Below are 24,426 nucleotides of genomic sequence, written 5' to 3'. Positions count from 1 at the left end.
GAGGTCCCTTCCAGTCTTATGCTCTTATTTCCCTCAAAGGAGTCTTGATGTCTTTGCCATGGTGATATTTACAAAACAAAGCTAGAGAAAATCAACTCAGTGGTTTTTAAGCATTACAAATATCTGAAACCTCCAAGCTTTGAAAAGCATGCACTCCATTAGCTGAGGAATGAGTCTCTCTAGTGTGAACTGATATGCTTATGGAAATGTTCTGGTTTCATACATCTTTAAAATGCAGTTCTCAAGAAATCATTGAGCAAATTCATTTAAACAATGATTGATTAACCAGTCTAAATATGCAACACCTAATGAGGATTACATATCAAAGTCAAGTCCCAGACTTCAGGTCTTTTGCCATCAGAAAAAAAGCCTTATTAACTTTCAAATAGTATATTCTTCCTATCCACCCCCTTAAATTCAAACACAGAAGGGATTTTGTTCAAACTTTCAAAAAAAACCCAACCCAAAATTGGATAAAGACCAGACATAGTCCAAAAGCTTAATGTTTCAGAAAGTAAGGAGTACATGGAAAGAAGGCATTAATGGAAACTGGTTTGGAACTCTAAGTACAGAGGATGATATCTAGTGACTGCTATAATACTGAATCTGCACTGCCATTAAACTTAATCTTCGATATTTTTATTGCAACCTGACCCACTATGACATCTCTAAAGAAAATTACATTGTATGCTACTATTTCAAGAAGTCAAACTTAGCTAGTCATCTGGGCCATAAAATAGCAGATTACTCCATCAGGCTGGCTAAAGCAACTAGGAATAAAAACTAGATTTACCAACCACATTATTTTTATTAGGAAATGTTTCAAAGTAGACATAATCCCAAAAGACCTTAGCCTCATTCCAACCAAAAATACACAACAGAGAGCAGCAACAACATGAACTGCAGTATGAGGTACAATTTGTAAATGTGAGAAAAAAAAAATACAAGATGTGCTGTAATATATCATCCTATCAAAGCAAAATAAATTAACTGAACATAGAAATAGAAAAGAATAAAAACTTCTATGCGATTCATGTATTAACAATTTAAACCTTTGTTATAAGATCTGACATGTGTTAATAGGAATTGCTCCATCGAATCCCTGCACATCAAGATTTAGCCTGCACTCATTTTGCTTTCTTTGAAATTGCAGGCTAATATAGGTGTACTAAATCACAGCTAGAGAGTAAAACCTCTAGAACGGGCAAAAGGAAAAAACAGTATCTTTAACAACAATATTCCTGAAGAACTCTGGTATGTTAGCACTACATGCATTTTATTTTGGATCACAGCCACAGAACAGCTAAAGCACTCCTTCTGTAATCATTCTAAATGCGGGGAACTGCTCACAATTCTAACAGAAAAAACAACAAATTTACTTGGCAATCTTAACACTTCTCAGTAATTCCTTGTACCGTCATGTTTTCTAACAGGTATTCATGCATACATAATATATAGGTCTTTGTAGATCTGGAATGAAGGAGAAGTAAGGGATTTGATAGCTGGAAAGGCAAAGTTTTAAATTTTAAATACTGCCAAAGTAGGTTAGATGTATGATGCGTGTTTTATCATCTAACCAAGCATTCATGTCTTTCAGTTTTAACCTTTTTTTTCTAGGCAATATGATCACCTCAGGCAGTTTGCTTTAAAGGCTTTAGCCAATCTAAAAATATATTTAAATTAGCCAGGCATTTGTTATTTTTTTTTTAAGACTTAAATACTGTATTTTACAAAGGTGGTTCTATTATGCTAGCTGCATCAAACACAGAATATTAATCAGACTGTGAAGCTCTACTAATTACGTGCCACATTTAAGTAACTTAAATTTTCTTAAGTGGCATGGCCACAGATATTGTATGCATAATCTGAGTTTTGAGTCATTTCCCTTTTCTTGTCTGATTTTATTCTACACAGGAAATGACAGGGTCATTTGGAAATAACTGCAGCGAGAGATCAAAAAGGAAACCTGATTGAGAACACTGTATAATTGCCTGTGCTAGAGAAAAAATAAAATCCAATGAGTTTACAATCCATTGCCATAAGATTTCTCTGGAAAACACATACTGCAGTTTCTCTAAAAGGATATCCATTACAACACCGGGCACTGCTTTTATTTGTTGTAGCTGCATCTCATTTTAAAAAGCAAGTCTTCTCATTAGGCTATTGGACTTTCATTCAGTAGGTAACACTTTCGGCACATGTGGAGCACAAATTTACCCACTGAGCTAAAGCAAGCCATTGCAGTCGAAGCAAATAATTTCAGTTGAAGCAAGACATTTCACTGACTCGTCTCAAAGTCTTCACTTGCAAAAGGAGATAATACTGTAATTAATCTCTTGGAACACCATGGTTCTTGTTATTTGGGCAAATCTGGCCATTAAAATTTACAATTCCCCCTTGCAAAAGAACAGACTTTTATTGCTGGAGCTAAAAGAAAACTTTTTAGACATTAGTAGCACTCACCTTAGAGTAAGGATCACATCCAGCTGTGGGCCACGGTGTGTCTATGTGGGGGTTTTTTTTGTTTGTTTGTTTGGGTTTTTTTGGTAAGACATCAATCTACCTAGCAAGACAGCAGTCAGCCTTTCAGCATGCAGATTTCCCAGCCGGTCTCCTGCCTCCTTCTGTTCCTTGAGCGGATGCACTGCAGAGCACATGACTCCAGGCATGCTCCTGCCATAGCCATACACACCAAACCACATCAGCCCCACTAACTTGTCAGGGTTTGAGGTGTTCATCTAAGGGACTGCAAACATTGAAGGTAGTGCTCTCCTTTATGGATAAGCATTTCTAAATATAACAAAGTTGTAGCAAAAGAACTTAAAGACTATCTTGGGTTCACCTCATCACATTTTAACACATAAGGCAAGTGCAAATAATGCCATAAATTTGTATGTGTAGCTTCAATGCCTTAAATTGTTACTTATTGAAGAACAATGTATCACCCTATCAAACTAAACTCTACAGGAATATAATAAGTATTGATTTTCTTGGGCATTGCAGTGCTGTTGGACAAATTAAAGACTCTCAGCCATGGAACTCAGAATACAAAACAGATGGATTAAACTGAACTGGTGCAGAGGTAAGAAATGGCCGTAAGAGAGTTATGGCTAAAAATTGTCATGAAGGTTTTTGTGACAGTTATAATTACAGATTGCGCTTGTTCCTTTGATGGATCATCACCAAAGTAATTCACAGAAACACATGTGAAACAGAAAATTTGTGCCATTCCCTAGCGGAGGTGGTACCTTCAGCAGAGGTGGTACTCCCCAGCAGACAGACTGTGCAGAGCAACCACTCTTCTGTGGCTGGGACAGCGTACACAGATCTCAGCCGTCCAGAAATGGGTTTTAAGAAAACACAAAGACATTTCTTTTAAGCTAGTCTACAACTGATAAGATACATTACCCAGATTTACACAAGAAATTACTTAATAAAAGCCTCATTAAAAATAATTTTACCAATTAGAAAGTGCTAACCAGCCATTGATCTGATTAGCCAATAAAAAACCGACCCTAACACAGTAACGCTGAAGCCCTGCTCTACTTACATAATGACAGTTTTGTCAATGATTTCATCATAGTTGGAATTTTTACCCACCTTAGAAATGACACCTTAGAAATTACAAGAATAATTTCCAAATATTTGCATCCATGTCAAGAAAAGTCCTTCTTTTTTATAATATGGCTATTTAAAAGCAACACGGAAAGAAATTATCCCACATCATTTACAGAGTCAAGCCACCAGCTTAAAGCATAAAGAAAATTCTCCAGTGCATTAATTTTAACTTCACTGTGTACTGATAAGCTAAAATACAAGTGGATCAAAAAAATTCCACTACCGTGCCTCTCTGAGCAACCAGTTGTCTCCTAATATAAATTATAAATGTAAATCCTTTTCAATGTATTGTAACATATATCCTCAAAATGCACAGCAAGGCTAAAGGAAGGTTTATTTGATGAATTGAATCTGTCCATTTGATTAAAGGCCACATCCTGCATCAATGCATTTTCCCATATATTTTTTCACATATAAGTTAGAATACATGACAAAGTTTACAGTCAAGCCAATTCACTATTATTAACTGAATGCTTTCAAAATGCTGAATTTCTAGCTAGTTTGTTTCTTTATAGTCAGTATAATTAACTGTTGATGGCTACACCAGAAACAAAACTCTGTACATACACATGCATACATAAATATGAGGTCTGTGGTCAGACTAGGCTTAGTACACAACCTTTTCTAATTTTGATTGCTGATTTTAAAATAGAGTCAGATTCATGCATTGCTAATTCAAATTACATGCATCAATTTATAAATACATAAATAAAAGTGTTCCTGATTTAAGACAACTAACATCTTAACCAAGCAATGCATTTACACTTTTTTGAAATCCAAAATTAATTTTGAATATGAGGATCAAAACATCTAACTTGTATTCTTTAATCAGCCATTTTATGTTAGTAATGCAGTAATGTTGACATGAAGTTGCTTTGAGCAATATAAAACGTATGCCACAGTGCATTCATTAAATAACTCTGCATAATGAGTTCCATCTATATAAATGACTTACCTCATTACTTATCACAAGTTCTTCTCTAGGACTGTGGAAGAGGTATTCATATAGTTTATAGTGTTTAAATAAGCTGGAAAACAACAGAATATAGTACTGTTATAGCTGCAAATCTTTGGAAAGGTAACAATATTTAAAATTCTGTTAAACTAAGAGTTACTCTCCAGCACGGTAATACTCCAAGTTTTAAAAAGAAACAGTTGTTTAACTTTAGGTACAATGTGCAGGATATTTAATTTATAGGATTTACTATCAGATGGCCATAGAAAATACAGTATGATGCTTAAAAATACATCCACTTTGTCCTTATGAAATTGAACCCTGAGAAGACAAAGTTCTACTCTGAAAAAAGTAATTCCTGAAACACTTATCACCAGGATACTTATGCCTTTAATACAAGCAGTGGTGGACAAGAAGGAAACAAAGCCAAATCAGCTTTCAGATTCTGGGATGGGCTGCCAGTCCAGGGAACAAGTTTGATCTTGGAACACCAAAACAATAAAGAATAGAAGCATTTATTCTCTCAAGGTCATGTTTCAAAATCAGCGTATTATTTCCTTAAAGAAAAACTAAAAAGCTAGATTGACACACTGGCGTTTTGTGTGTTACAACAAAAGTAACTTTAAGCAGACTTTCTCAATGGCCTAAAATATTTATCTTCCTTAAAACATATATAGCTTTCCTTTTCACATGTTTTAAATAATTTTCCTTGTTCCCTTTCCTAATGATCAATGATATGGCATTTGTTTAATGAAAGGTTTGGTTTGTCACAATCCATCTGTTACAATTATTTGTTCTCTTAAAATCATGATACAGAACTTCTGGCTTCTGTCATGTCATTTTGACATCTGATTTAGAACACAGCTCTGTAATTTCATAGCAAGTCCAGGTTGAAGAATGATTCCAGGAGTTTATCACACTCCTGCCTGGTGTACCCATGAAAGATACAGCAATATTTGCAGGGAACATCTGTAACTGGTTCCTGTGCTTTCCAGCTAAGGACAGGACACAGGTTCTTTTCTTAAGAGAGCCATCAACTAGGATGGCAATGCCTCTTTGCTTGGCACTTGCAAGGCCACATCTGGAATACCGAGGCCTGCTGCGAGGAGGGCTTTGGACTAGACGGCCTCCAGAAGTCCCTTCCAACCTCAACGTTTCTATGGGTCTATGAAAGTGACTACTACACCCAACATACGCAATTACCTAGCTAATGCTAAAGACACTGCTAGTAGCTGCAGGATTTCATGCCGGTGCTATGAAAGGGTGTTTACAACACCAGTGCCTGGCCACACAACCCAACACAGGCTGCTCTTCGAGACTTAGTGCTCCCCGAGGCTCTCGGAGAGCCAGCCCCTGCAGATGCCACCCCAGCTGGCTGGCTGCCCCACGGCGCTCAGGCTTTTCTCCCACCTGGCAGCCTTGCATCCCGGCAGGAGGGCTCGACCAGCCAGCTGCATGCAAAGCGAGGTGGGACATAGGTGTCTGAAATACAATCCCGGCTCTGGGAGGTAAGGGGGAAGCCAGCTGTGAGAGTCGATACTTGGTACGCACTATGTTAGCTGACTGTCCTTCCCTGAATCACCACCGATACTTACACGCTGCCACAGGCCACTGCCACAGTACCAGAGGTTCCAGGAAATACTGCAGGCTGGAGATGATTTGCTCTAATTTCAGCAGTGCTGAAGTGCTGATTAACGTACAGCAGTGGTTCTTCCAGCTCATGAAAGCAGCTCGGAATTAGGAGAATAAAATGGTGGCATGGCCTGCCTCTCTTACAAGACAACAGTACATCTTCCAGCAGTTAGTCAAATGCATCTGTGACACTTGCAAATACATTTTTACCCGAATAGGCGCAGACGTTTTTGCACATATGTACAGCTGCATTTCCTAATTTGGTGAGAAGTATTATGGCAGCCTCACTGAACATTTGGCTCTTTAAGTGCCATATAAAAGTTTTATTCTACTGTTACATTTAATTCAGTCATTCAATTACCATTAGTTAAAAACCAAATTTGTTTACCAACTTGCATAAGAAATTTGGCTACTATAAACTACAAGTTGCCTTCCTCCAAACCCAAAGCACACAGGCAATTAAGTTGTTACAAGATTTGCCATTTCATTTGCAGTACATTTTTATTGCAGTACTTCACCAAACAATTCCTGCCACGTTTCAGTGAAGATATAGGAATTATGTTTAAGCAGACTTCTGGACTAAACCTGGAAATGACACACTAATTTATGAAAATACACGTGTCCCCACACATACACACCTACTATTTGGTAAAATTCTAACAGGGACTATTTGAAAAAGACAAAAAATATTTTATGAACATCACAGACACACAAGAAATAAGACGCGTATCTTTCAAACTGCACTGGCAGAAATTAACATTTCAAACTTTCTTATTTACTCCAGTGACTTGGAAATGAGCCAGATTTACAGCACCTGAAAAACAATTCTTTCCCTTCCCCTCTAAATGTGTTATGATATTCTTTATGGACTGTGTTACAGGTACAGATAATTTATAATATTCCCAAAAATATAAGTCATTACTTCTGGCATTTCTGAATTTTATTTATTTATTTATTTTAAAACAGAACTCTATTCAGCCTGGCACCCTTAATCCTGTATCAAGGAAATAATTCCTCCATTCAATGCTCTTTAAATCAAATCACGTAAATTATACATCAGTATTTATTTTGAAACAACAGTGTAGTTTTCTTTCTTCCATCAAGCATTATATAAAATGCTTTTTTGTTTGTATCTGTCGTGAATAATTAAAAAACTCCATACCAGCATTTTTAGCAATGACACAAAAATAATTTTACTCATGCAAGTCAGATTGTTAAGAACAGACCCTCGTATGATGTCATATGAGAATCTGAGCGTGATTGACAATGACATATTTCCCTAGCTCCACTGCTTCCTGAAAGAAAATGTCAAGAGCTATGTTGATGTGTGTTTGCCCAAGGAGACAAGATAAAAAGATGATAACTGTCACCTTCCACCAAATCTGAAGGTGTCATTATAGTTGCTGCACAGTTTGTGCCAATGTAGTTAAGCATTTGTCCCCATTTCCATTATAAATCCCATGGGTTTATAGCTCATCTGTAAGAATGTGACCTGAACTAAAACATGTCATACTATCTTGAGTAGAAAAAAAAAGCTATAGTCCTATCATTTAAAATTAAACAAAAGAAGTGAAGAACAAGAAAAAATGTTCAAGTAATACATTAATTTGAATTGTAATAAAACTCAGTCAACCTATTTCTGAGTTCATAAAGTTCAAAATACACCCACATAAGTGTGCTGATTCAGTTCTTATTTAGAAAAAAATATTCAAATGACTGAAATAATGGATTGTATAAACTGGACACATATGACCAGCGTATGTGTATATATCCATGACCTTGCAACAGCACATACTTGTAATAAATTGAGCAGTTTGAACACACAACCACATATCTGGTGGCCAAAATACCATTCTGCTGCAAAAGTCTTTTGGCTTGATTGTATTCCCGCCCAGTTAATACTTCAGTGGTAGTAGGATGGAGCACCTAATCTCTTGGATGAAATTCTTGCGACTGTGAAGGAATTACTTCATGAACAAGATATCTCTCAATGGATAATTTACACAAGAGCTATAGACATGCTATTTGGAAAGAACATTTGTTCCAAATAAATATACAAAAGGCACAGACAGGAAGGGAGAAGTAAAAGAAGTTGAGTGAGACATCTTAAATGCCAAGTTTCCTTTCAGTTTAGGGCTAGTACTTGGCAGGACATTGGTTTGCCTTGACTACAGAAATGTGAGCTTTAAAGAGATGTTCTCATTTCATATGGGAAGAACCTGAAGTTTTTTATATTTTCCATGAAAAAGGAACAAAAGAAAAAAATCAGACACCAGGAGAGAGAGACAAACTTTATAGCCCAATTGTAAGAGAAATCACCTGTGGTGGGTTTAAATCCCCAGTCTGAATCTGAATACCCTAAATTGGAAGGCTATCAGCTATCCTAGTATTTTTGTCTGTCTTCAAGAAGAAATACTTTTCTGCATCCAGGAAAGCACTCTAACAACACCTCTTTGTTGTGTTAAACTTTTCCTAGCAAAAGAACAGTCAGAAAATTCCCAACAGTTCTATGTATGGATCAGTCATGACCTTACTCACTTTTTATGCCCATCTGCTACAAAATCTCTTCCTCTAACCACCATTCAGATTAGAAAACAGGCTGAAGGGCTACAGATGTAGTACAGTATATGAGCATATATTACAATAGTACCTTTTCCATCCTCCATCTCCTTGCCCCCAACATTCACGGATGATACAACAGCCTGAGAACCATTTTGTCTATCTCGTATTGGAAACAGTGGCATGTGAGTATAGCCACTGTCTTAATTACGGCATTTCAGTGGAGAAAGGTCTGTATATGTTACTGTACAGTTAAGACTTTACATGGGGAGGTGTGATTGGCTGCTAACAGACCCTTAATTTTTTTCTCAGATAAATAACTGAATTACTGCTGTTTGTATTTCTTTCTGTGTCTCTGTTTAAAAGCTGAGACCTGTCATGAAACCTTCTCATGTAGATACTGAACTTTTGCTAACTTTGAAATGCAACATTTTTATGACTCCTTGTATGACCATAGCCTTATTCTGTAAAGTACATAACTTTAAACCACTTAAGAAGTCCATTACAGCTGTCAAGGCCAGAGAAATACTTATAGACAAGACCTAGGATTTTGTTCAGCTGGAATCTAAAAGTAGAATGTTTTAAAAGCAAACCAAAAATATTCTCTATACACCACTCTCCCCTTTTCCTTTTATCATCCAAACCAAAACCCAGAATGAAGCTTTTGAGCATAATCTTACATTTTGATAAAATTCCAGTCTAATTTTATTTCCTGGGATTTGACACCTGTGGCCAGATCTTTACCGCCACTTGCATATTCTCTCTTTTTAATGTTTTAAAGTTTGGTATGTGCAGTATGTTGGCACAGTATGAATATATCCAATTAAATAATTTTAACTTATTTTATCAGCCAATTTCCCACCACATTAAATTATTCAAATAAGAAATAATGGATCCTATAGAAATAAATACCTGATATTCAAGTAATCAATGACTGCTTTGGCTTGCTCAATACTGAAGAAATTCAGGTCACCAGTTCCTTCCGAATCAGTTTCTCCTATTCCAGCCATTGCTTTTCCAAGTTCTTTTAAATTATCTCCTAAGGTCATATGTTTGTCTGCAAAGTAATCCCGAAGAACAAAAACTAAGTATAAACATGACAGGGTGGGTTGGGGTTTTTTGGCCCATTTTAATTATAAGACTTCTTGAAGTTTAAGAAGTTATGAGCCATGTAGAAACTTAAAAAGCAACAGCAGTCAAACATTTTTGTCTGTTGCCATTATTCTTATCAATAAAATGTGCATTAAAATTCCACCACAAAAATCACTGATCCGCCTTCATAATGTAAGGATCACAATAATGGGTGTTTAAGATACTACAGCTTTGCCTCGTACTTATGCAGAGATAACCACAGGCAGAATAGGATGTAATTTTGAGATGCATAGTATGTTTATCTTTAAAATAAATTTACTACTGTTTATGTATTGTAAAAGATTGTTCTCCTGACCATGCCCCTTGCAACATAAACCGTTAATACAGGAACAGATATTAAAAAGGGTAACAAATTTAATAGGTTTTTTTTTTTAAGTGCTTACAGTCATAATTGATTAAACATGAATTATGCATAATACTCTGCATGTATCATCAAACCTGGAGACATTTTTGCACCCCTCCAAAATAGATAATTACTTTACATTTTTACCCTGGAAATCAAAACCAAATGCCAAAACAGCTTTGAATTAAAATTTAAATTCTTTTTGTTAACTGTCTTGACAGAGAGAAAAATCTGAAATATATCAGTGTTTGCTGAACCTTTAAAAAGAAAGAATTCATCTTTCTGATTTTTGTACAGTGTGTGCCATCACTAGAACCATGGTGGAGTTTAAAAAAAGTTTTGAACACAATTTACTTGGTCTTTTTAAGTCTAAAAAATCTAGAGTAGAAAATGGGGAAATATCCACCAGTGGTGAAATAGATTTATTTTCCATATTGTTTTAATTCTCCAGTAATCTGCTCCTTGGTTCTTCGTATAGAAAACAAATTAAAAAAAACTTAGAAGATTCTGGGCTTTATAGTTTTGCCCTTCAGTGGTACAGCAATCAAAACCCTGAAAATTTCACCTCAGTTTTCAGTAACAGAGGCAGCACAATATAAATAACCGTAATCAAAGAAACAAGAAAGAAATACAGAGACTACGTAGGAAATAGAAGCCTTGGGAAATGAGAAGGAGAAACAGAACCAGAAATATCACAGTTAGTAGGGAAGTAAAGCCACACAACAAGATCGTGAGAAGTCACAAAACCCAGGCCCAGGCCTGTTGCCAGCTAGTCCAAATTTTCTCTTTCCTCTGCACACCTGATTTTCAGCCCCAACTACCTCTCTCAGGAAGGCTCTCACTGTACTTCTGTGAGGTAAGCAGCACTTTACCGTCAATGTATAGAAGATGAATCAAATCATGTAAGTAATTCATTCTGGCTCCCAAACAACCAAAGCCTCCAGTTTCCAAATCTCAGTTTTCCTCTCTCCTTTACCAGCCTTAAATGAGTTTCCACTACTCTCCTTCTCTAAATCCATTCTTCCTGCTCCATGCTATTCTTGTTATTATGGTCAAATCAGCTTAATTCTCTAGGCCGCTTGGGTCCAGTGTAGGGAAGGGAAAGCAAATGGTCATTAATATAGAAGACATTAGCATTTTGCTCTTAGCTGAAATATTTGGTCTTGGAACTTGCACCAGCTGAGAACAATAATTACAAGGAAATTCATCTCAGCCCTGGGCTACAGCTTACTTTATAAGATGGATTATTTGGGAAACTTAGCTGTGAAGAAAATATAAGAAGTCTCCTGTAAGCATTTACAAACTACATTTTCTTTCCCTAAAAGCCATGTGTCTTAGCCAAATCCGAATGCATTTTCACAGACAGCAAAAAGCAAATTCACAACACTTGCTTGCCAAACCTTATGTCCTTATTTCAAAGCATAGGGCTATTAGAGCTGTTGAAAAAAAAAAAAAAAAAAAAAGGCACAAAATAATACTTTTTTTTTCCACAGCCTCTGTCTGCAAGCCCATTGAACTGTTTTAGTTGTAATTTTACATATAAAAATTAATCAGAGGCAGACACTGCCATGGAAAATTTCAGCTTAAAGAGTTAAAGTTTGGCAAAGCTTTATGCAACTAAGATCACATTCCTGAAAAACGTCAGAAAGCTTTAATAATCAGTTGTGCTACCAGCCTGTCTAGTATACACGCATTACATACAGTCTCATAAAACTAATTTCTGACAGGTTTCCATTCTTCTCCATTGTTACATTAATATAGTTAGCATATGTTAAGATACTTTCTCATTGGAGACAGGAAGGACAACTGGAATTCCAATGATCATAAAGCACGTACATATTCTGTCAAAATTCCAAGTCAGAAAGGCCCTTGAATTAAATTACAATGGAAGAGTATAATAACTAATATGAGCTTGATTTTAAATATTCATCTTCTCCTTTGAATGGAACTGCTGAGTCCTTTCGCTCTTCCTCTGGGATGGACTTTTCTCGACATAATCACCTTCAAAGTGAATGTTAAGTAAGCATTGTGGTCTCTGAAAAACGGGTTTTAGAGGATGCTGCTACCATTTTTTCTGGCTATTTTGTTCCCACAAGACCCAAGCTACACGTTTTGTTGCAAACTTCCTCATAGCCACAGGAGCTACAGTCCTTTCATTGTCATTTTTCATCTTCAGCAGTGATGCCAGTTTACTTCCCTCACCAGTCTTTAGTTAACTGATACATTTTGTGCCAGAAGTGCAGCATTTGCCATATAGAAAGCTGCCTAAGAGTTGACCTCCAAGGATAAAATAAATGTAATTCACCTGCTGTAATGCTACAGGATGTACTGAATATCTCAAACAGCAGAGAAATGTGCCCAAGGCTACAGTGAGTCAGTCACTGAGACAGCTGGAATTGGAGTTTAGGAGCTCCTTGCTCTCACTCTACTGTAATTATTTATTTTACCAAACCAAAGACAAGGTCTCTTCAGGACCTGGCCCTTTTGTATCACATACTGTACAAACAAAGATTGAGGGATATTCTGCTAAAAAGACTACCGTTCTCTAACAAAAGTTTAATATCTGCCAATAAGAATTATTTTCAGGTACAAGGTATAACATGCCAACATTCCAGAGGAAAATAAATCATTTTACAATTACTTGTAATTAAATATCGCTTTATTAAAATGACTGGAAAACATTCTTGCCTTCCACTTCAGATATTTATTTTACTATTTTTAATTATTCTTACCACTGAGGTTCTCCAACAGGAAATTTAATAGATCCATGAATCCTGAGAGCTGTATAAGACTGAAGTTCATTTCTTTAGCCCACCAAAACCCTGCAGTATAATAATCTAGCAAAATAGCTTCTTTCAAAGATGTCTTTAATTGTTTAAAATTCAGAAATTCTTCCAGGTTTCTAGAAGAAATTGCAGAGTAAAATAATTAAATTAAAAAAATAAATTACACATTCCAAAGTTTAACTTAAGTCTGCTTGTAATTATATCTATATTTACTATTACTATATTTTATGTATATTTACATATCTTCCTGCAACTTAGCTACACCAATTTTTAGATATGAATGTTTATGATCAGAGGATATATCAGCTGAAAAAAGTAAACAAACACCTACAGGTTTCAACAGACACTACTTAAATGTTAAGATATGATTAATGAAATAACAAAAATAAGAGCATTACAAAAACCAAAGAGAAATACACTGAAAATCCCAGATAAAAATCAGTGTTCAGGAAGGGGTTTGTAGGATGAAAATGAACAATTAGTCTCCATTTTCCACTACCACTCTTTCACTCTCATTGAGATAGTTTTACAGTACTAAAAAGGTCTTGCTTCCCTTTCAAGATTATTTTTCATGTAGCCTCTGAAGAAAAATTATATTTGAAAATTAACATAAATAGTATAATATAAAATTACTGAAAGTACTTAAAATATTTAGAAGTTTAAATTCCACTTTCATAATGGTCAAGACACTTAAGAAGAGCCTCATCCTATTTTACAGGCACACTCTGGAAATTTTTCCAGTTACTTTAACTTGAAAAATTAATGAAAAAATACACTCCCTTGTAGGACACTGTTGCTGACACATTTATGCCTACTCTATCCAAACATAGAATAAGTTATGTCTTTTATAATAATTGTGTGCATTTTTCCACATGAAGAAAGAGGAACAGGGCTAGGACTTCAGTTTGCAGTTCTTCCACTATAACTTCAGCCATGTCTCAGATAGTTAAGTTTTACATTAAAGCAATCCTTGGCTTCTTAATTGTGCCTGACGATACAGGTGCCAGTTGTGACCACAGTTTCTAGTCCCCTGTAAAGGAGCAGAGTCTTTCCCCCCTCCCCATGACTCATTCCTTCCTAAGAAGGGCATCAATCTCAGACCTACTGATAGGCAGCCATTAGTTTTTCGGGGGTTTCCCCAAGCCAGTAGAGATACACTGTCAAATAAGTGGAGTTTCTTCTTTTTAATTAAAGCTTCAATAGCCAACAAAGTAAAGCATATAATCCAATCAGTTTTGTTTAAAACATGTATTCCTTTGTTCTGCATGACAGATTTGTAAGGCTGCACACATGCAAGTCGGTTAAAAACACTTAACTGTGTACTGAAATAGAAGTGGAACATGGCCAGCTGAACTTTCCAAGGTTTGAAACAGTCCATATCCTCTCTTTCTGAAGCTTCTGCCAACTCTGTGTTTTCATAATCAGAGCTTCTCAGGGATTTAGATTTTCTCTGATGCTTCTAACAATGCCAGTACTCACTCATCTTTTCAATATTCTGTAAGGCATGTCACTGACAACAGTATCCCTAAATGACTGGGAAATGATGGGGCATTTAGATTTCCTAGTTACCCTAATTGCTATTGCTTCCTTCACAGAAGGTTCTCAAGTCCTACAGAGACAGACATAAAATTCCATGATAGATGGGAATGCAGGACATGAAAATTCTCATACCAAATCAGATCTATTCTGATTTTCTAACCCTAGCTCTGGCCTTCAAACTGCTTTTGTGTATAGACATGATGCACTGTGGTAAACTAACAAAATTTCCATGCTGCTGCTAAACTGCTTAGAGTGTATAAAATACCCTGTAACTGTCCTCTTTCCAGTCAGATGCAGTATATACTTTATGTTCCACTTGTACAGTGCGTATATATATATAAAAATACATGTGATCAGCTGAGATTAAGAAGAAATGTACAATTTTCCAATGCTTTTCTTTTTAATCTTAATGAGAAAGTTTCACAATAAGTTACATCATTAAGCACATTTTAGTCTCCAGTGAGTTGTATGCTTCAGTCTCCTCTAAAATAAGAGGCCTATTGTGCAAGAGAAAACTGTAAATGAAAGAATTTTTTTTTTATAATTTGATGGGAACAAATTTTCTTTCCAGTTTTCTTAAAAAAAAAAAAAAAAAAATATATATATATATATCCCAGAATGAACTTTTTTCCCTCAGAACAGTGACAAATAGGAGGAACAGAATATATTTCAGGAATAATATTTTAATCTCTATTAAATGGTTTATGTATTCAGAAGGTTGAAGTTGGATTTTGTATTCCACTCCCCCCCCCCCCGCAAACTAGTCCAGTGGACAGCCCTTTGGCTTTCAATTCTCTAAGAATTTGCTAGTGGACACAAATGCCCCTAAATAATTCGGGCACTTCTGAAAAATCCCATCCTTAAAATATAAGTCTAGAGTCTCAAGTTGAACTCCTGGCCTCCTAAATTTAGCTGCTATTAAGCACTAATAACAAGGGAGAGTGTTGCTACAGGAAAGACAAGATGGGCTTACATCAGAAGTCTCTGGCTGCCTCCCATTTCCCCAGTGCACCATAATGGCTAACTACTACTAACTTCTTAAGCTTTCCATCCTTTTCTGAACTTTTAAAACCTTTCTGATTTTTCAATAGCTCATGTTACAGTACAGAATCTTAAATGTTTTAGAAAAAAAGTTACCAAGTGAGACTTATTAAAAAAGCTCAGCATTGGCCTGTTTTTATTTACATCTTACTCTTTCATTTACAGCATAATTAATATTATTGTAAGTCAAAAACTGCATCAATGTGAAATAATAGTGGGGAAAAAAAAGAGTGAAAGAAAAATCACAAGATATAGGAAATACAGTAAAACAAAGTGGATCTGAGATCAACAGTATTTCTTCCTATCTTTCATGAATCATTAAATATTAGTGATTTAACTGAACAATTAAAGACTAATGATGTAACCATCACAAAAGAAATCTAACAAATAGTCTATAATTTTTATTTCATTATTTCATTGGTTCTAGCATTGTTATCATTGCCACTTACTTTTGAACTCCTTCTAGATTTTGTTCTGACAAAGCAGTAATTTGGGAAAGAGAAAGAAACGTCCGATTAATAACCTTCTTTCCAACTATGGCATCCTGATCTTGGTCTTCTTCCTATACACACATATAGAGCAATATAATTTTAAAAGGTTTATTTTATTATGTTAGTAACTTATCTAAATAACATTTTTATTTTGAGAGAGTACGCAAGGGATAAATTCAACAATGCCAAAAATGTAACACAGCTATAATTATATGGCAGTAACACAATACCCTAACACATTTTCACTAGAGAAAAGCTAGGCAGATATATGGAAAATAGTATTTTTATCTTAAATTCATGTGGGAACATAGTGACATACCATGTGCAGCACAAGATTAAATTAACCTGCAAGTAAGAACAATAGAAATGTAAAGATGCAAAAAATCCATGAATCTAGATTTGACCAATATGATACTATATTGCACAGTAATTAAATTTTAAAATCAGTTTCTGCTTAAGATATTATGAGTATACATACACATTACCGTGCTATTTGCTCTTCACCCTGTACTTGATTGCATTTTCAAATTTACTGTCTACACTGACTCCTTCCCTAACCAAAAAAAAAGTCCAAGGCGTTTGCTGCAACACAGTGATACACGTACAAGGATCTGATACTACTGTTTCAGGGAAGGTCAGTATATTTCTACTACAGAAAACAGTTCTTTATAGGAAATACAAGGATGTACATGTTATAGGGGATAACAAACTGAGCAGGAATCAACAATGCAACGGTCTTACAAAAAATAGGAACATTTGATCATATTTTATTTAGTGTGTGTCACTGATCGAAAACATTTGACCAGAGACTTCAGTAAGAAATCTATGAAATAAATAAAACAGTAGAAGAAAAACCTGTTTTCCAACAGAATATGTAGGCGACAAAGTGAGGTGTCAAATCACATTATAAAATGTGAGATGAGGCAGACTCTTTACAGAGGTCCATGGCAGGGGAGCAAGGGACAATGGTCATAGAATAGAACACAATAGAATAGAATATTTCAGTTAGAAGGGATCTAGAATATATTATCATGGGACAGCATAAGTAAAAATATTTCACTATGAATCACAGAATCATATCATAGAATGGTTTGGGTTGGAAGGGACCTTAAAGATCATCTAGTTCCAACCCCCCCACCATGGGCAGGGACACCTTCCACTAGACCAGGTTGCTCAAAGCCCCATCCAACCTCGCCTCGAACACTTCCAGGGAGGGGGCACCCACAACCTCTCTGGGCAACCTGTTCCAGTGCCTCACCACCCTCACAGTGAAGAACTTCTGCCTTATATCTAATCTAAATCTACCCTCTTGCAGTTTAAAGCCATTAGCCCTTGTCATATCACTACATGCCCTTGTAAAAAGCCCCTCACCGGCTTTCCTGTAGGCCCCCTTTAGGCCTGGAAGGTAGGTACTGGAAGGCTGCTATAAGGTCTCCCTGGAGCCTTCTCTTCTCCAGGCTAAACAACCCCAACTCTCTCAGCCTGTCTTCATAGGAGAGGTGCTCCGGCCCTCTGACCATCTTCTTTGCCCTCCTCTGGACTTGCTCCAACAGGTCCATGTCTTCCTTATGTTGGGGGCCCCAGAGCTGAACGCAGTACTCCAGGTGGGGTCTCACGAGAGTGGAGTAGAATGGGGGGAATCACCTCCCTCAACCTGCTGGTCACGTGTCTTTTGATGCAGCCCAGGATATGGTGATAATCAGGCATTAGAATAGGTTACCGAGAAAGGTGCAAGAATCTCTATCCTTGCAGGTTTTCAAGACTGAACTGGACAAAGTCCTGATCTGCATTCAGTGCTGACCCAGCTCTGAGCAGGCAGCTGAACCAGCTCACATCCCAAAGATCCCTTCCAGCCTCATGACTGACAGTCTAATCGGCCTGACCTGCTTCTACACCAGGACACAAAAACCTGATCATAATCTACTCGTAGCAGCTACACTTCTACACCTGTGGAACTTGGGCTTTACAGAAGTGCAGCAAGGCAAAGCTTGCAGAATAATGTTTCTAGCTCACCTAGAGAGAGAGAAGTGGAAGATTTCCTAGCATGAGCTGATTTTTGAGCCTGAATAGCATTGTTCTGAGCTGATGATCAACTAACTCTAGCTTTGGTCAAGGAGAGCCCCCAAATAAAGCTACACTACTCCCCCTGCTGCTGCCAAACTGCATGATATACTTAAAACTTGGACTAGCTGAATTACAACATTCAACACTGATGAAACAAGACTGAGAGGAACAAAGAACACTTAGTGGACAGACTAGGTTTTTTCCTCTAATTAAGTACTAGAGTACTTTCACATGTACTTTAATATGAAAAATTACTGTTCCCAACTGTAAAAAAGTTAGTCTCAAATACAATGTCTCATCGGAACAACAGGAATGAAGTAAACGAAGGCTTCCTTCACATAGGAGCATGACGTCAGTTTGCTTTTGTTTTATTAGCAATAATTCATGCAGTATAAAAAGAAGTACTCCTACAGTCAGTAATGTTGATATAATTGAAGCTGCATGCCCTAGCTAGGGGAAAAAAAAAAAAAAAAAGAATAGCTCAACATGCTAATATTATACAATCATTGAAAGATATTTTTGAATAAATAGAAAAAATATGAATTCTTTCCTGAAGTGACAAGTAGTGTTAGAAACCTGTTGAACAAGAGATTCTTTAGAAGTAGTGAGAGCCGAATTAAAAGAATAGCTGATATTGATGTTTTGGAAGCTGAATTAAAACCTATTCATCTCTTTCTCTTAGGATGTTCAATACATAAGATATATTACTATGTATTTTTGCACCTTTACCAGTCAGTCAACACCCCTACTGTCCATACTTCTTAATAAGGCAAAATGTTAACATTTCAAAGGTATCACCCCAGATGGACTTTATCAGTATAGCATAAGGAATTTAGCACTGTATCAGAAAGAAAAGCATAAGAAAGTTCAAGGCATAATAGTTTTGTTCTTATCACGGTATCTTCCAGCTTCTCCTCTGTGGCTACAGGCCAGGTGTGAGTACGAACAACGACCCTCCCATAACACTCTCAACTACCTGCACAACACTCCTTCACCATTCAAGATCACAGCAGTAGCCCTGTAAATAGAGGTGCATCAAAATTCTTCTTTTTTTTTTCCCTTCCATTGCTTATATCTCGTGCTGTAAGGAACATGTTAGCAGGCAAAAAGTTGAACATTCTGGAAAGCAACTTTTTACCTGAACTCCCAAGAATCTTATCCAAACTAATTCCTCGCTGCTTCTTGAAAGGTATCAGGCAACGTCCACCATGTCAGAAAAAGCTTGTCCAAAAAGGAATTTTCTCCTACCTCCAATATGTACCTGGCTTACTACAGTATGAAGCTTTCTAACCTACATGGTATCAACAGGCCCAGCACACTTAACATGCTGATGCTAAGGCTCATCTCATTCTCTGAATTACAAACAGCAAGAAGGACCTCTGGGAAAATTTGCTGAGGTCATAATGTTGTATTATAGCAATATATAAGGTTAAAAAAATTAATTTAAAAATAACTCCAGGTGCCTTGCACTCAGTCACCTATAATCTCTTTCAACACGTGTAAAGGTCCTCTAGCATTAGAAATATATTCTTTAACTAACTAAAGTTTGCAGTTTCAACCTAAGATATTCAAGCTGTTGTAACTCAGTATTGCAGATAGGCTCTGTAATCTGTACATCAAAATCTGACAGTTTACATGGCAAGCTGAATGCCTCCCATTTCACCATTTCATCACCTAGCATCTGTAACGATATACCCAGGAGCAACACCCCCCACCAATGCATTACTCTCTTTATTACTGTTCATGATAAGGATGGATTTGTCGCACCACTGTCCACTACAACAAGCACAGGTATCAGATAATAAGAAATACTGTTCTAAATGTCTAATGAGGAACTATGGGAGAGAAATTACGTAATTTAGAAAATTAATTTTTAAAATTATCAGTGTTTCTGTAATTTAAAAAAGTAGTGAGAGTCCATGAATCATTTGAACGATCCCATATTTGTGAAAGTTTCTGTTTGGGCAGAACCTCCACACAGACATGACTAAAAGCTTGTAATTATTTTGATTGAATACTGTTTTGCCTTTTGATTGCTGCTTTAACCACCACTGCAAATTCGAAGAGAAGTTATTTTATATTCGTGTTCACTGATGTCAAAGAATTTACCATTCATTTTACTGTTAACTGTAGTGACTGACTGAGATAATCCAAGGTAAGTTAATTCTGGTAACACTATTCTCATGCGTTAGGAAAGAAAAAAACCAAACCCAAACCAATCCTACCAACACACGCTCCCAGCAGTAAACTTAACCTACTTAAATACAGACCACTACTAGAGAATTATTTGTTACTGTTTTATTTTCCTTCAAAGAATTTTTAGCTGTTCTGAATGTATAACGTTTCTGGCTGTTCAGTACATTACTCCAAATGCTTTGGGCACCCCTTGTCAACAGCATCAAATCAAAATACCAAATCAGATATTCTAAAACAAAAGAATAAGATCTTCCTTGAATCCCTCAGCCAATATTCACAAGCCACCATGAAGCAGAAAATATTAGCAGAAGAGTGTTATAGTTAAATAGTAAATTGCAAAAAACCTCTGTGTTTGGGGAGGTGAAGAAGAACTCTCTCTCAAAAACCCAAACCCCAAATGAGTTATCCCTGGCTAGAAAAAATGCCCCACTACCTCCAGTTTTGGTGATGGCCTTTCCAGAGTGGCAAAACCTTGAAACACAGCAATGGAATTTAGCCCAGTGTTCCTGAAGGAAAATAAGCTTGTCCTTTGGGATGAGCCCTCTGCACTGGCTGAAAATGTTATTATTTGTATTTGTTTAACAACACAACACCATGCTTTGCAAAATCATGACTTTCAAAAATATATTCACAAAGGAATAGCTTACCAGCTCTCTTAAACTATAGCAAATACGTAAAGTGTAAGGAACCCAAGATGCTCCTGTCCACACCCCAGCAGGGAAATTAGACTGGACTAAGCTCTGCTGTCACAGCTAGATAGTTTCCAGTATCTGAGCTAGTTCATTTAAAGCCAGCTCAGCTACCTCTGTCTGAGCGATACTGCTGACAGCAGTACAGATGTACCCTGAAAGTGTTACATATCAGTTACAACTTTAATCAAAATGGGAATGAAAAAAAACCAACCACACCAGCAACACAGGCTGTTATTTGTATTATTATACGCATTTTGTTATCAAGCTGTCAAATACTTCAGCAGAAGCAGAATATCTTGAAGCTGTCTACATAAATAGTTAAGGCAGAAACAGAAATGCATTTACTGTTCCTGTTTGTTTTAAAAAGGCACCACTTGTCCGCTCCCACAATGGGAAGTTAAAATCAATGTTGCTATTTTTAGTCATGATACTTCTTTTGTTGTCAAACAAATGAGGAAATAAAAATAGTAACACTAATTTCAACTACATTCAAAAGAGAAACACACAGATATGTCAAATGCAAAAGATAAAACCTATATAGAAGGATAGCTTTCAGAGGACCGTTATAAAGAACAGATGCTGATATTGTCCTTTTAATAACAAAATATGTTTCAAAAATTTCACACAGTCCAAATGTCAAGATTTATGGATAACCAAATATATTACGACATTAAACTTTACTGATGTTTTCACAGCTGCAGACTACTTATTGGAAAAAATGTTGTTAAAAATAAAGCAGTGGCAAGACTTGCTAAGATCAGGATTCAGATTTTTCTAATACGCTTTCTGCTGAAAATAATTACAAGTCAGAACAATTATAAATATTCAATTTAAATCAAAATGATTTGTCTCAAGATCTAAGAAACAATATAACAAAAATAGTGGAAGAATAGGGTGTTTCTTACAGCTTACCTATAGACCACGCAAAGCTAGCTTCAGCCAAAACTGGAAACTATATGATTGAATTTGTAAAACCACACAATTCCACAGAGTTTGCAATAAAATAAATCATAATGGATAGTAGAAAATATCACAAAGGTAAGCTATCATGTGTAGAACAGACTTCAGTACATAAGGAACAGAAAATAAGTGAAAAAAAAAAAAGTTCACTGAATTCCTCTAAAGATTCCTTCTATAAAGCCACAAAGTAAAAATGACAAAAATTTCAGTGGTACATTTCAAATGGATGTACAATATATTTTTGACAGCCTGTCGTTTCCCGTACAGTATACCTTGTATCCTTTTACTATGATCTGACTGCATTACCCCAGTGTTACGCTGTTCCAACTGCCAAAACATTTACAGAGAACACTAACAGAGAATACTGTGAAAGATGCATGTATTTTTCATAAAGCATTTAGAATATGTAATAATACATTTCACACAGAAGAGAATTTATTTGCTTAAGGAAACATAAATGTTAGGCTTTTGTACCGACAACACTAGAGTAGCTTTGTGCCAACAGATGCAACCATTACACTGGCTGAAAGCGGTTAATCGCTTCCACAACAATCACAGTAACTTCTTGGCCATCTAAGACAACAAAGCAGTTCAACCAGAAGAAAATTATCTCCTAGTAGCTACAACTATATAGACAGGCTTGAGGGAGAAATTCTGAGCTGACACAACACCTCATACATTCTTGGGAGGAATAACTTGTATTCTTAGATTTCTCTTGACGTGCTGCATGAGATGCGTTGCTTGTCAGAAATCACACCTCTGTCAACCAAGTCAAAAACTGCAATGCAAAGGAAAAAAAAAAGCAAGCAAGAAAAAAAAAATTGAGAAGGCCAGAGACAAGGAAAAAAGCAAACGTTATGGAAAACGATGTGGATTTGTGAAATCCTCTAGAGCACTCTGACTACCTAAAGTAATAGAAGGTAAGAAATACAACCGTGATGTTGCTGGAAGCAAGGTACGAGGTTGCTTCCACCCCCTCAGTGCTCTTTGAAGGGAAACCATACACCTTTCCCTCAACAACCAAAAATTAGGAGATTCCTACCACCACGAACAAGCCACAAATAGCCACACGCTTAAAAACGAGGGTCCGTAACCGACTGAAAATTGGTGAGCGTGGCGGGAGGTGCGGAAGGTGGGCGAGGAGCTCACCGGTGAGGTGAGACGAGGCAAGGCGACGCAGACACCAGCCAGGCATGTGCCAGCCAAGGCCTCTGTCGGTTTACGGCAGAGGAATTGCCCCGCCGGGGTGGGCGGGCGACTCTCCCTTAAACTCTCTTGGGGACGAAGGTTACGCAGGTACGTATACCCACGCTACGTTTTTAACGCCCCACCCTTTTTACCTTCTCTGAAGCTTAGCGAAGACGTTTAAAATAAATCATTAAAAGAGGGGGCGCGAAGGCGGCGGGGCGCCGGGTCACCGCCGGGGGGAGGAGGCGGGCACCGCTGCCCCAGCCCTGCCCCCGCAGCACGCCGCCTCGGCGGCGCCGGCGCCGCGGCCCCTCACACCGCCCCCCCCCCCCCCCCGCTCCCACGGGATGAGCTACCGCCGGTGAAACACGCGGGGAGGGGAGGAAGGCCGGGTGCGCCGCCGCACAACCGCCGGGGAGGGGAGTACCTGCCCCGGCGCCGCCATGCTGCCCGCAGCTCGGCGTCGCCGTCGCCCAGGAAACGGGGGCGGGGCCCGGGCAGTTGGCGGGGCGCGGAGCTCCTCCCCCTGGGACCCGGTCGCCTGGTCTCACCCTGGCCCGGCGCCATCTTGGCTGCGCGTCGTACTTACCTCAGTGCTCCGTCACGGGCTCACGAGGGGCTGCGGATGGCCTTTCCCCTCCGCAGGCTGCCCGTGTGCAGCACTGTCACAGCAGCGGTGGCTCAGGAGCAGGGGGTTGGCGGGTGTCTGTGGCAGATGCCTTGAGAGTAGCCCAGCATTGCCCATGGGGCTGAGCGCAGGCAAGGCTGAGGTGAGCTGCCGTCACAGCAGCGGTGGCTCAGGAGCAGGGGGTTGGCGGGCGTCTGTGGCAGATGCCTTGAGAGTAGCCCAGCATTGCCCATGGGGCTGAGCGCAGGCAAGGCTGAGGTGAGCTGCCTTCACAGCTCCTGCCCAGGATGCAGCTTACGGTTTCCTCGGGTGCCCAGTGGCATGCCACCCAGCAAGGAGCCAGCGTGAGGAGCGATCTGTCAGCCCAACAGCCACATCTGATCTTCTCGGTCCTTTGCAGCATGTCCAGCCAGTCAGTCACAGCAGCGTGGGTGAACTGCACAGTTCACGCAGCAAACATTACAGATGGTGTTTGTAAGGAGGGCACAGGCACATAAGGACATGGCGTACTTAAAAACAGCATCATGGAGTCTGTGAGAGCAGTCAGCAAGAAGGCGGCAGAGGTCTGAGGTACTCCTGCGC

At 37.9% G+C, this 24,426-nt stretch overlaps 1 protein-coding gene across 1 annotated transcript in view; it reads right to left on the bottom strand.

Moving 5' to 3' along the window:
• The window catches only part of CABCOCO1 (ciliary associated calcium binding coiled-coil 1), a 53,320-nt gene extending 29,632 nt beyond the window's left edge, over nt 1-23,688 (bottom strand). The window contains exons 1-5 of the mRNA XM_030031416.1: nt 23,644-23,688; nt 16,075-16,187; nt 12,992-13,161; nt 9,677-9,821; nt 4,574-4,646 (exon numbers count right to left, since the gene is read on the bottom strand). Of these exons, the coding sequence (XP_029887276.1) occupies nt 4,574-4,646; nt 9,677-9,821; nt 12,992-13,161; nt 16,075-16,187; nt 23,644-23,661 (519 nt within the window). The 5' untranslated portion in view covers nt 23,662-23,688. The remainder of the gene's footprint in view (nt 1-4,573; nt 4,647-9,676; nt 9,822-12,991; nt 13,162-16,074; nt 16,188-23,643) is intronic.
• Nucleotides 23,689-24,426: the final 738 nt, after the last annotated feature.

This window comes from Aquila chrysaetos, chromosome 11 (genome assembly GCF_900496995.4).
Source record: "Aquila chrysaetos chrysaetos chromosome 11, bAquChr1.4, whole genome shotgun sequence".
NCBI lineage: Eukaryota > Metazoa > Chordata > Aves > Accipitriformes > Accipitridae > Aquila > Aquila chrysaetos.
Note: the sequence above shows the minus strand (reverse complement) of the source record. Positions and strands in the feature narration are given on the sequence as shown.